The 11,973-nt window shown below is 28.2% G+C and overlaps 1 protein-coding gene across 5 annotated transcripts in view; it reads left to right on the top strand.

Moving 5' to 3' along the window:
* Positions 1-10,118, top strand: part of LOC106677518 (protein-tyrosine sulfotransferase) — a 43,635-nt gene extending 33,517 nt beyond the window's left edge. For 2 of the 5 annotated variants that reach the window (XM_067045657.1, XM_067045656.1), the window contains exons 8-9: positions 1,035-1,287; positions 2,707-2,988. In XM_067045657.1, coding sequence (XP_066901758.1) covers positions 1,035-1,287; positions 2,707-2,778 — 325 coding nt within the window. In that variant the 3' untranslated portion in view covers positions 2,779-2,988. Of the gene's footprint in view, positions 1-1,034; positions 1,288-2,706; positions 2,989-5,905 lie in introns of those variants that run through there. The other 3 variants (XR_010842958.1, XM_067045658.1, XM_067045659.1) reach the window with 3 other exon arrangements.
* Positions 10,119-11,973: the final 1,855 nt, after the last annotated feature.

Genomic DNA, 11,973 nt, shown 5'->3' with positions numbered 1-11,973 from the left:
TTAGGTTTCAAATAATTTCATGGAAAATACTTTTAATGTTATACATATTTAATTAGTTGTAGAGAAAAACTCTTCCTTATTAAAGTCCTTTATTTAAATATATTATAAACAACGTTTGGGGCCATTGCCCCATAATCAAGTACTCTAAATATAATTATATCCTCACATTTCATAATTAAACTGGTCTCCTTATTTAGTCTTAAGTATAGTCACAGTAATCATATTGCTGTCAGTTTTTTAAAATAAATTAATAAATTAAATTTAATATATAAAAAATAAGGAGAAAACTAAAAACACGAACCGTTGTTTATGATGTATTAAAAAAAAGAAGTTTAATAAGGAAGAATTTTTCTCTGCACCTCATTAAATAAATGCAAACTCATCCAGTTATGAACCTATAATATTAAGTTTTAAATATTATGTCATAAGAGGACTAAATTAAAAAGAAAACAAACAAAAAAAACAAAACAAAATCTTAACTTAAATGTAGCAGGATTTTATTCTGTAAATTTTCTGTAGTGATGTATATTGTTAATATAGCACATACTCAGAAAAACACAGTCATAGGTCAAAAAAATTAAAAATTAATTTTATTATGGAAAAAATATATAAAAATGTTCTCTTTTGAATGAGAAAAGCATGGTAACTTGAATTGTATTAAATTACTTACAAAATACTCTTGAAAGAATGATAAGTCACTTCTATTCTATTCCATTTGTTTGACCTTTTCCAAAGTAAACTGTATTTTTGAGTGTTGTGCTTAGGAATGTACATCGTTCCTGAAGATTGGGGAGTAATTTGCTATGTTTTCACTATTTCCAAAAAATCACACCTAATTACCTCTATACTATCTAAAATAAAATTTATTATATTGATGTTTGAGTGTCTATTTGTTAAAAACACTTGTGAAAATTTAATATATATTGATTTATAACACTATTTTTCAGGATATGCAATGTATTAAACTTACATTGCTGCTCTACTGTTTTAAAATCTATTTATATGTTAAATTTATTCACTTATATTTTTTTTAGAGTTGAACGTTCATCGGATCAGGTTATAAAACCAGTAAACGTTGAAGCGTTAACCAAGTGGGTTGGACAAATCCCGGCTGATGTGATTCGAGATATGCCCAACATTGCTCCAATGCTTTCAAAGCTTGGCTATGACCCCACTGCTAACCCACCTAACTATGGGTCACCCGACAGTGTGGTGGCTGATAATACCAGAAAAGTTCAGGAGAACTCTATTCTGTGGGCTGAAAAGGCACAGCAGTTATTATCACAGGTATAGAAAATATTTGTATTGTTAAAATTTCCAATGAAGAAATAAAAGACCAAATATTATGTACAAAAATTACTCTCCAAATAAAATATAATTATATGCCTTTTATTTTCGTAAAATACACTCCAATCAATTTAAATTCTGCAAAATTGTTTGTTATTTTTAAAATGTTACATATTTTTTTTTTTATTTACTGTTTTAAAAAAACTTTAGATTCCTTAAGCTTTCGTGATTTCAACATTTTTTTCTTTCGTACTTTCTACTTGCCCTCTTGTTGTTTTAATTATTATGTTTCTTGCTCTTACTTTGAATTACCATAATTAAAAAAATGGATCACACACCATGAGCTGATTGTTCTCTTCTCCTGGTACCATGAAGGTGGCTATTTCAGCAGCTGTTTGAATATAGTTTTGATCTTCTGGAGAGAGCTACATCCTGGAACTTCCTTGCCATAGAGAAATAGCACCTATTTGCTGGTATGGTACTATGCCAGACTTCTTATTCAGGGATGTTATCATGAATAACCAACAATTCAATTCATGGAATTAATTTTCTTCTCAACTAAATACTAAACCAAAGACATGTTGTCTCCAGGCCTTGATACCTCTTCTATGATCTAATGTTTTGTTTTGGCAATGTTGACTTCCAAGAACAAAAAAGTCTACTCAATTCTTTTATTCTCTCCTGAACTGCTCATCTGGTTCTAAAGATCATCAAAGTGACGTCTCCACTAGAATATAGCCCTATTTATTGGTAAGGGTATCTTAATCAATGCAGATACCTGCTCCCACTGCCTCTTCTTTCTGTTATGCAGATGCTTCTCTTTGTATCTCCTTGTCTCATATTCTGAATTCTTCTCCCAATGGCTTTATTGTCATTAGTTTGTATGCTTGACTCTTCTGGTTTCTGGTAGTTTCACATTCCTTGTAAAATAAGATTAGGCTTCTCTGTCCTGCAGCCTTGAGAACTCATCTTGATTACTAGAGCTCAGCCATTCCATCCAGAGCAGATAATCATTAGTTCCTTGAACTGGATGGTCTCTATTTTGAGGATGGTTTGAAAGATAAAAAATCGTTGAAAACCAGCTTTACATTTTGTACTTGATATTCTGCATATGTTGAGAGTCAGTTGAGTAGTATATTTGACATTATTTTATATGCAAAACAAAGCAAAGAAATCCATAGTTAAACTATAGATTGTTAGTACCTAGTACTTTCAATTGGTATCTTGTTCACTGAAGTTATTCCGTCCTCTTGTGTATTGAGCATTTTACTGCTCAAAAGAAGTTATTTATTTATTTAATTTCCAAATAGCTGTTAAAAATGTGTTTTCTTTATATGTGCACATATGTATGTATAAAATTTTTCCTTTTTTTTTTTTCATTTAAAAATAGGGAATATTCTGAAGTGATTCCTATTATAGGGACCGAGGGAACGGGAAATATGGGAAAATCCAGAAAAACACATAACCGGAACATACACCTATGAAGTTTAAAGTTTGAAAGTTTATTGTTCGCATTGATAATTTATGAAGAGTTTTAAAATTCGCTTGAGGAACTTTCAGTAGGTAATATTTTACTCGTTGGCTGTTTACCGCACTTTACAGATTGAGTAAATTGATTGTAAACCTAGCACCTGACAGCACAATGCATTGGACAATAATTAATATTAATAAACAAATTGTAATTTTGTTCAAGTCACCTGTATTTAAAAACCAATTATTGTCATTGGAATTCTAATATTCAGCTGTTATATCTATGTAATTAATATAGTCTGTTTATTATTTTACAGTAAAATACTTGGATTTTTTTTTTTTTTATACTTTATCGTGCAGCTTAAAAACCAAATCTTGGCAAATTTAAAGCAATAAAATCTAAAGTAAAATAGCAGAAAATTTTAAATTCTACTTAATGTCCTAATAATGTTCAAATATTCAAACAATCTTATTACCTCATCAGTTTTAATGAGCTGTAAAAACTCTTCTTATTCTATTTTTATTATTATTCTCCCCATATCATCTTATTTTTAACTGCAATTTTTTCTCTTACTACTTCCACATTTACTTCTAACAAATTGGCTACTTCATTATTTAAAAAAAATGTCTACTGCTCCTTTCTCCTGCAGAAAATAATTTCAGATCTAAAGGTTTAGATTAAGTAGTTCAAACATTTTTGGATTTTGTGATCATGACTGCTGAAATAAAATGAAGTTTTAAGTTAGTTTGGTTTTATTGTTGCATTTTTTTCAAATTTGTTGAAAACCCTGGGGACGGGACAGTACTCCATTACATCAATTAATTGTATATATCTTTAAATAAATAAAAATTGGAAAGCAAAAAAATTACTAAATATTTATATTGTATGTGTTGAACCTTTCCAGTGTAGAAGTGTGGTGTATAATGGAATGAAATTTAAGATCCTAAATAAAAATTCTCCTGCTGCATTACCTCAGTTTTCCTGAGCACTACTCTATTCAACTCGTTTTTTCCTCTTTATCATATTCTTCAAAAGAATCTGAGGTTGTTTTGACCCATTTTTCTCTTCTTTGACTCTAACATTGTGCCTTCCCTTCTAGAATCTTTCAAAAACCATTCCAAATAATAATAATATACAAACTGAAAAAATGATAACTTTCAGAATGCTCAAATATTTGTTTATTACAATTTTTTCCTTAACCGTTTAATTAAATTTTTTAAATTTTAAATTAATAAAAAATAAATTTGAAACTTGTTATAACTGACATGAATATTGTACATTATTTCTTTAGAAATACAAATTTCCAAAAACCTAAGAAATCAGCTCGACAATATCTGGTAAAATCAAACACTTCGATCCACAAAAAATATATGATACAATTTTTTATGATTAAGTTCCCCAATTTTTGAAGAAACATATCTAATTACCTCATTTTCCCCTGTGGTCTTCAAATATTAAGATAAACATTCATTTCCGGTTGAATCACTCTATCACTGGAACCTTCCTAAGCTCGTTTTAATATGAGAGTTGCTTAAATTCTTAAAAAGTTCATCTAGAATGTATCTGTCAGTTTGGTTAAAACTTATTTGAAAATTGCTAATGAATTCTGTGTACATTGTTCTATGATAAATAAAGTGGTATCCTTAATGGTATTTTATAAAAGTATTTCCAATCTGATAATTAATAATACTAATTTGTAATTAATTCATATTAAAAAAAAAATTGTCATAGTTTATTGTCACAATTATGATGATTTGATAAAAATTTTAAGCATCATGGCATTGATTTTTTGGTTTGCAATTGATTTGGTTTTATGTTTTTATTTGTCTATGTTTTAGCATGTATTATAATTCCACTTAGTGTTGTTTAGAGAAATAGTAATTTCTCAGTTTTTCTAATGTTAAATATTTGAAATAATATTCATGGTGTGGGTTACTAATTATTTTATGTCTTTACTGGATTTTGGTAAATGACAACACAATGAAACTCATGTATTTAGTGTTTTAGCCCAAAGCATTATTTACCTACACATACCATTCACTATGTTTCTGTGTTATCCCCAAGCATTATTGTACAAGTTTAGTAGTTCATCCTTTAGTAATCTTCAGTTAATTTCATGTTTATATTCTAGTAATTTATAAGCATTTGTATCTTTTTATGATTTTTAAATTAGTTAATTCATTAAGTTTATAATTATATATACAAGGGTGGTTTGAAAAGTTCTGGGAATGTACTTTTAAAGAAGTGTCTTACCTTGGTGGAACTGCTTTTATTTTTCAACATTGTCTCACTGTAGACTAATGCATTTGCTCCAGCGATGTTCCAATGCCTTGATCCCATCTCAAAAATGAGATTCCTCCAGGCCTGCAAAATACCTCTCCAATTTGGCTGTCAGTTCTTCTGTTGTAAGAATTCTCCGTCCACCTTGGGAAAGAGATGAAAGCCTGATGGTGCCGAATCAGGTGACTAAGGTGGATGTGGTAACAATTCGTACCTCAAATCATGAAGTTTTGCCATGGCAATAGCACTTGTGTGCGGGCTGGTGTTGTCGTGTGGATTTTTCCTTGCCAAACCAGGCCTTTTTTTTGCATATCTTTTCCTGTTTGGTCTAGGAGGTTTGCGTAGTATTTCCCTGTAATTGTATGGGCAGTAGGAAGATTATCTATCAGCAAAATCCCTTTTGTATCCCAGAAACCTGAAGCCACTATGCCGATCATCATCATAGCTCTTCCGACCATAATTAAACTCGCTGGTCCACTTGGCCATGGTTGAATATGAAAGAGCAGAGTCTTCCAGTGTGTTCTGAAAGTCGGCATGAATTTCCTTTGCTTTCATACCTTTGTTTACAAAGTACTTAATCACTTAATCATCACTTAGTCGTCACTACCACTCACACCACGTGTTCACTCACAAAGGATGTGTGATTATTGGGTGGTAATCTTGTTGCTCTAGTGCAGACATCTAACGGTGATTTTGAGGACTTTTCAAACCACCCTCATATTATTTATTCATAATATGTGTCTAGTAACTATATTATCTGGAACTTTCCACTTCTTTTTTTTTATTGCTGTAGTATAGTTAAATAATGTCATAAAATAAAAAAGGTGCTAAATTAGTTTCTTATCTAATTTTGGTATTAATTTACAGGGTCAGGAAATTGAGAAAGGCGCCAACCCGCCTGATGACGACCTGAGCACCCCTGCGTGATATGAATCGGTTATAGTTTCTGGACCAATTTGATTTTTGTGTATTTCCTATTATTTTGATGATGAATGACTTTTCTTTTCTTTTTGGGTTATTTAAATGTATATATTTATTTAAATATATCAGTACGTGTGTGGAAATTTTATGTGAGTATGCTTGAATAACAAGTGTACAAAACCAAACATTATATTCTCTGGTATATTTCCAGAAGTTATGTTATACAAGCTGTAAATAATCTTCTGGGTGTGTTGTATTAAGAAATTTACTCGGAACTACAACATTCCTTTGTTACTTTGTGTCTACTTCTTGGCTCTGTGATATATATTATACTTTTTAATTTATAATGTTCTAATTTTCATCTTTTAAATACTTTTAATTTTTTTTTGTTGCATAACAAAAAGTAAAATAAACATGAAATCTATTAATTTTAGTTAATATTTTGTTGTGTACTTTTTGTGTGTCCTTCTGATTATAGTAATTTATTTTAATAAATATATTTTTTGAATTTAATGTTTCTTTGCAATGTTGCCAATCAAATGACATTTACCATTGTTACATGTACATGCTATAATAAATTAGCATATTTTATTCAAATTTTGTTTTTCTTTTTGTAGGTATATTAATGAATAATGAGGGATTGTTGTTGTTGTGTTTTGTTTAAGTTTCATTCATTAAAAGCATGACTCTTTTTTAGTTTAATTATTTAATGTGTGTTTTTTCTTTTTTTGATTTGTGAATTGCTTGATCATTTTTTACTTTTGGCCTATGTGACCTTGGTTAACACTTGCAAGATTTTCTGGACTTTCAGAAAATGTTTCCTTTCTTCTTTATCGAAGGCTGCTTTTCACTCAGCAAATCACTGTTTGATTTTTCTTAGTGATACTTTTTTCTGGTAGATCCTTTATTCCATATATTAATATAAATTAAGTGTTTTTAAAATTTATACCAACATTGTCTCTGACCAGGTTATACTTAATAGTGTATATGTATGTGGTTATTCTTTAAAAAAAAAAAACAGATTGTTTTCTGGGGGTTAATAGGAATGCATTGTGGATCACTTCTAATATTATAGAAACATTCAATTTCATTAAGGAATTTACTCAAAGGTATTATTTACATGAATTTCGGGTAAAATCCTTCTTTTTTTTTTAACATTAATTTTGTACATGGGAGATGGCCACTTTCCTACAACTTAAAAAAAAAAAAATTTTTTTATTACATATATGACAGGCCTTTTTATTATTATGTCCTAAATTGAAATAATAAAATATATTTCAAAACTTAAATTTCATAGTTATTTAGATCAAATGTGATAACTCCTGTTCCCTAATACAGACTTGCTTATATTAGTATGGAAATATTTACTCATGGCTGGGGAGAGTGCCGCCCATCTTAGCAATCCCACCCCATTTATGAGCTTCCTTATGCTAATTTAAAAATATTTCCTTACATCAATCAGTGTTATAATCTACAGAAGTCTGCCTTAGGGGGCGGGTAATTTGAGATACACAGAACTCTTGTTAACGCCGTTCAATATACCAAACTTATCACAGTAAGCAGTTTTCAGTTTAAGACAAGAAAGTCCACCAAAAGATCACATAATATTTTTCATCCAACTTATTGTTACTAACCCTAACCCCTCCCAGATAGATAATATCTTTCTCCTTTAAAGATATAAGATTAACTAATAACAAAAGTTATTTTAATCGACATTTTCACCATCTATATATGTTTCAAGGGTGTCAATTATTCGATTGTTTCAAGGGTCTGTGAAATGTCCTGAGGGTGCCGTATTTCCAGGGGTGCTGCAGGCCTTGTCCATAATTCATTCATAAAAAAAGCCATAAACCAGGCTGCCTTAAGAAAATTAAAGCATTTAATCTTTTAAATTTTCTTAGGGAGAAAAAATAAAAAGCAACGATCAACTTAGATGTATGTCATTCACTTGGAATGTGTAATGTACGCTTACTGTATGTTTATAATTTATTTTATAGCACAGTAGAACATTGAAAATATAAAATAATAACTTATGAGAATCATGTTCCATCTGACAAAGCAATTTTATTAACTTAAAATAAAATAAAATAGTGATTATAACAGAAAATTATCAAATATATACATTATTATTATTTATACACAAGAATGAAAAATTAATAAATAATATTAATACTGGTTTTAAATCAATAACTAATTTTTTTCTGAGTTTTTGTAAATTGACAAGAAAATAATGAAGAATATAATTAACAGAAGAATAATAGCAGAGTTAAAAAAAGAAGTATTTTTTTTAAATGGCTTAAATTTAATTTGTTAGTGACCTATTGAAGTTTTAATTAAAGTTCTGGGATTTTATTGAAATAATAATTTCGTTTTTTCTAGTATGTTATTATTTTAAAACATTTTCATCTGTGAAATCTTTTGGTGATTACATAATTTAGAGAGTAAATTTGGTTTAAGTGGGTTCTGACCCGCACAATTCCTGAAAATTTCATCTGAATTGAATCAACAGTTACATCAATTATGCCTGAGCACAACTTTGACTACAGGCTTACAGACAGATGTGGAACTGAGTTTATTTCCGAGGTCTAAAACGTAAAATGTGAGTGAACAATTTCTAATCTTATAATAAAGGTCATAAGTATTTTTCATTACTCGCATTAATACAAATAATTTTATTATATTAATTTTCTTTCTTAGTCAAGAATCAAAATTTAAATGAGGTTAAATTCACACTAAAATTTCACATAATTGGTTTTATTTTGATGATTCCATGTATAAATAATTTTGTCTATTAAACAATTATGAAGAAGATTTTGCTTAGATAATTAAACTGTTTTGTCCCACATACACAATGTTGTTCAGTTATATGCTATAGTTATTTGTTTTTCTTATAAACATAAGTTTAAAATTTTGACCTGAACCCTTTATAGTAAGTTTTCTCAAAATCCATATCCTTCACCAACAAGAAAGCCATTTTCTTATCAAAATGAAACAACTTAAATATAGTGAATTTTTTATATCATATTTATTTCAGGCAGCTGTTTTACAAACTTTTCAAACTTAACTATTAGTTTTGGTTTATTTTTTTTTTTTTGTCACTGTCCTTTATGGTAAAGATTTGATTTCTAACTTTTTTTGTATAAGTAGTAACATATTACTAGTTTTTCTATTTTATGTTAAAAGGAAGATAAAGAAATAGAGAATATTTGGAAGAGACAATTAATTGAATGTAAAATTGGCATTGTAAAAGTTTAGTTCAGGAAAAGATGATGAGAATCAAGTTTATGAGTGATCATTTATGTTTATAAAAATAAAATTAACTTTGTTAACCATCTAAAAGACAATTTGCTTAAAAATTATAAGGATATCCATTAAAAAAGATAAAACTTAAGTGAAAAAAAATTTTCAGAAGTATGTAACTTATGTCAAAAGATTTATTTAGGGTTTCTCAACCACATATGATATATCAACTAAGAATTTGATCATTAATATAATGAGTAAATAATTTTGATGTCTTGACATTATATTTTTGAAAATATTCTTCTATAAAATGCTCTAGTCTCCTCCTTTCCCCTAACACACACCTTAAACTGCAAATCAACTTACTGACTCAAATTGATTTGATATTGCGATGGACCTTTTATCAGAATAAAACTGTTTCTTGATTTCATAATGAATGACCACTATGATACTGTATTATGAAATGAGATCGTGCCAGTTTTTGAGGTTTTTCCTGTACCAAATCTTTATTTACCAACATGTTTGGATACATTTAGTGCAAAAAGAAATACATACAGCTTTCTATTTCAGAACTGAAAAAACTTAATGCTTGCGGTTGGCGTGAGTAATTTTCTTTTTTTAATGCAATTCCTAGTGGATGGGGATAGTTTAGGCCATCCTTTTTCTCCTTTGCAGTTGGCATCTATGCAGTTGTGGCACATTCAAACAACTCTTACTTTGAAGCAAAAACCCTCTTTTTGTAATAAAAAAAATATCAGTCCTTAAAAATAAGAAAAAAAAAAGTTTTTATTTTATTTGAGTGAGAATTTTATTGAAAAAAAATATTAATTAAAAAAAAAATATTTTTTAATCAGACAAGAACATTGTTCCAAAGAGAAAACTAGCCTGTTTTTTTTTTTTTGTTTTTTTTTCCTTTTTTGTCAAAGGAAATCTTGGACTTGCACATAAATAAGTCAGTATGCCACAATCTTGCCCCAGGAGGTGAACTTATTTTAATGATAATGTGATAACATGACAGCTTCATTGGAACTTGTGACAGATTCACTAGTTCTATAGAAGTGATGTGACTGTGAATGGTTGAAAAAAATAAATGAAAGTCTTATAGATTGTATTAGAAGAGTGTCATGTGGATTTGTTCAAACATACAATCATAAATGGGAGAAGTAATAGCTTTAATAAAAAATCCACTAAAATACACTTATTTCCTGAATTATTTTTTGGCCTATTCTCACCCCACGTGGTACAATCTCACCCCATTTAATAGTAGAACCATGTAATTTATTTTATTTTTTATAACAACAATTTTTAATCATATTAGAAAATAAAAGAGGAAAAGCAAATTATGATGAAAACATAAAAGAGGGTTATATCTTAAAAATGGTACAAACAGAACACTGAATTCTACAAAATTTATATCGGAAGAGGCTAAATATAATAGAAAATGTGTGTCTAGAAAGAATATTTGAATGATAGGAAATAAACAGGTTTATCTGAGCAGCACATTGATATATTTTGAATATTAATAATAGAACATGAGGTTGCAAGAGTTAATATTCTGGGGAATCGCCATTATTTCTATATATAACTTCAAAATACTTTTACAATGTTAAAAATGTGTGTGAAACTCCAATTCCTAGAACCACTATAGTTGCATGTATCTTTTATTGAAGTCCTAACTCTAAAGTTATTTGTAATTAGTAGAAATCAGATAAATCTTATTGTGAATAATTTTAATGACATGAAATGAAAAGTATACAATGGTCTATTACCTAACAGACAATTTGTACATTGAACTCTAATGTATACTGTTTTGATCAAATCATTATATACATAGATGTATAAATATATTTTTGTACAAATAGTAAATAAATGTGTATAAGACCAAAGTATTAATTAGCAATTTTATGTTTATTTCCTGATGAAACTAAGACTTGTTAATAATTTATTTAAATATTAATTTTATATACGAGGCTTAAACCTGTTAGCTTCTTTATTTCTGCCTTAATTTTTTTTTTTTTTTAAAACCTGGTTAAATTTTCATCGGTTTTGTATCCAGTCAATTTTTCAAATATATTTTTTAAAAGTTGATTTATTTGCGTTTACACTCACCGTGTATGGCTAACAGGTCTAAAGAATTATTTGTTTATTTAATATAGTTATTATGTTAGATTAAGTTATTTTTTAATTAATCCTATAAATGATTAAATATTGTATACTTTTTTATTTTAGTTTAAATTTATTTTTGGTTTAGTGGTTTTTAAGTACTTAAAAAAAAAAAAAAAATCTTAATTTATTTATGTACTGATTTTGGCTCTCTATGCAGTTTATGACTGATAAAGAGAAAGGTTTAGACAAACTATGGACCTATTTTGTATTCTATTTTGCATATAATATATTCATAGTTATTTTGTGGTACACTCACTAAATTTATTTGAACAAACAAAAGACAGTAAGAATATAAGAGACATTGTTTATTACTTTTAAAATATTTTTAAATCTCTGGAATGTTGCCTTTTGTTTATTACAAATTTACAATTCTCTTTTGTCTAAGGATCCAATTAAACATCTCTCCAACTAAGGTTTGTTAAAAAAAAATATTGAAACGCTTAATAAATTAAATTAATTTTGATTTATTATTTATGTGTTGTTTAAGTGACATTTTAACAATATGATTGTGAAAATAAATTTTAGATAATAATTTGAAGCCTACATAATATTTATATATAAAATAAGTTTTTTTATTGTTATAAATCCACATACACGCATATTTAATT

This window comes from Halyomorpha halys, unplaced genomic scaffold (genome assembly GCF_000696795.3).
Source record: "Halyomorpha halys isolate HHAL.00 unplaced genomic scaffold, Hhal_1.1 Scaffold101.1, whole genome shotgun sequence".
NCBI lineage: Eukaryota > Metazoa > Arthropoda > Insecta > Hemiptera > Pentatomidae > Halyomorpha > Halyomorpha halys.
Note: the sequence above shows the minus strand (reverse complement) of the source record. Positions and strands in the feature narration are given on the sequence as shown.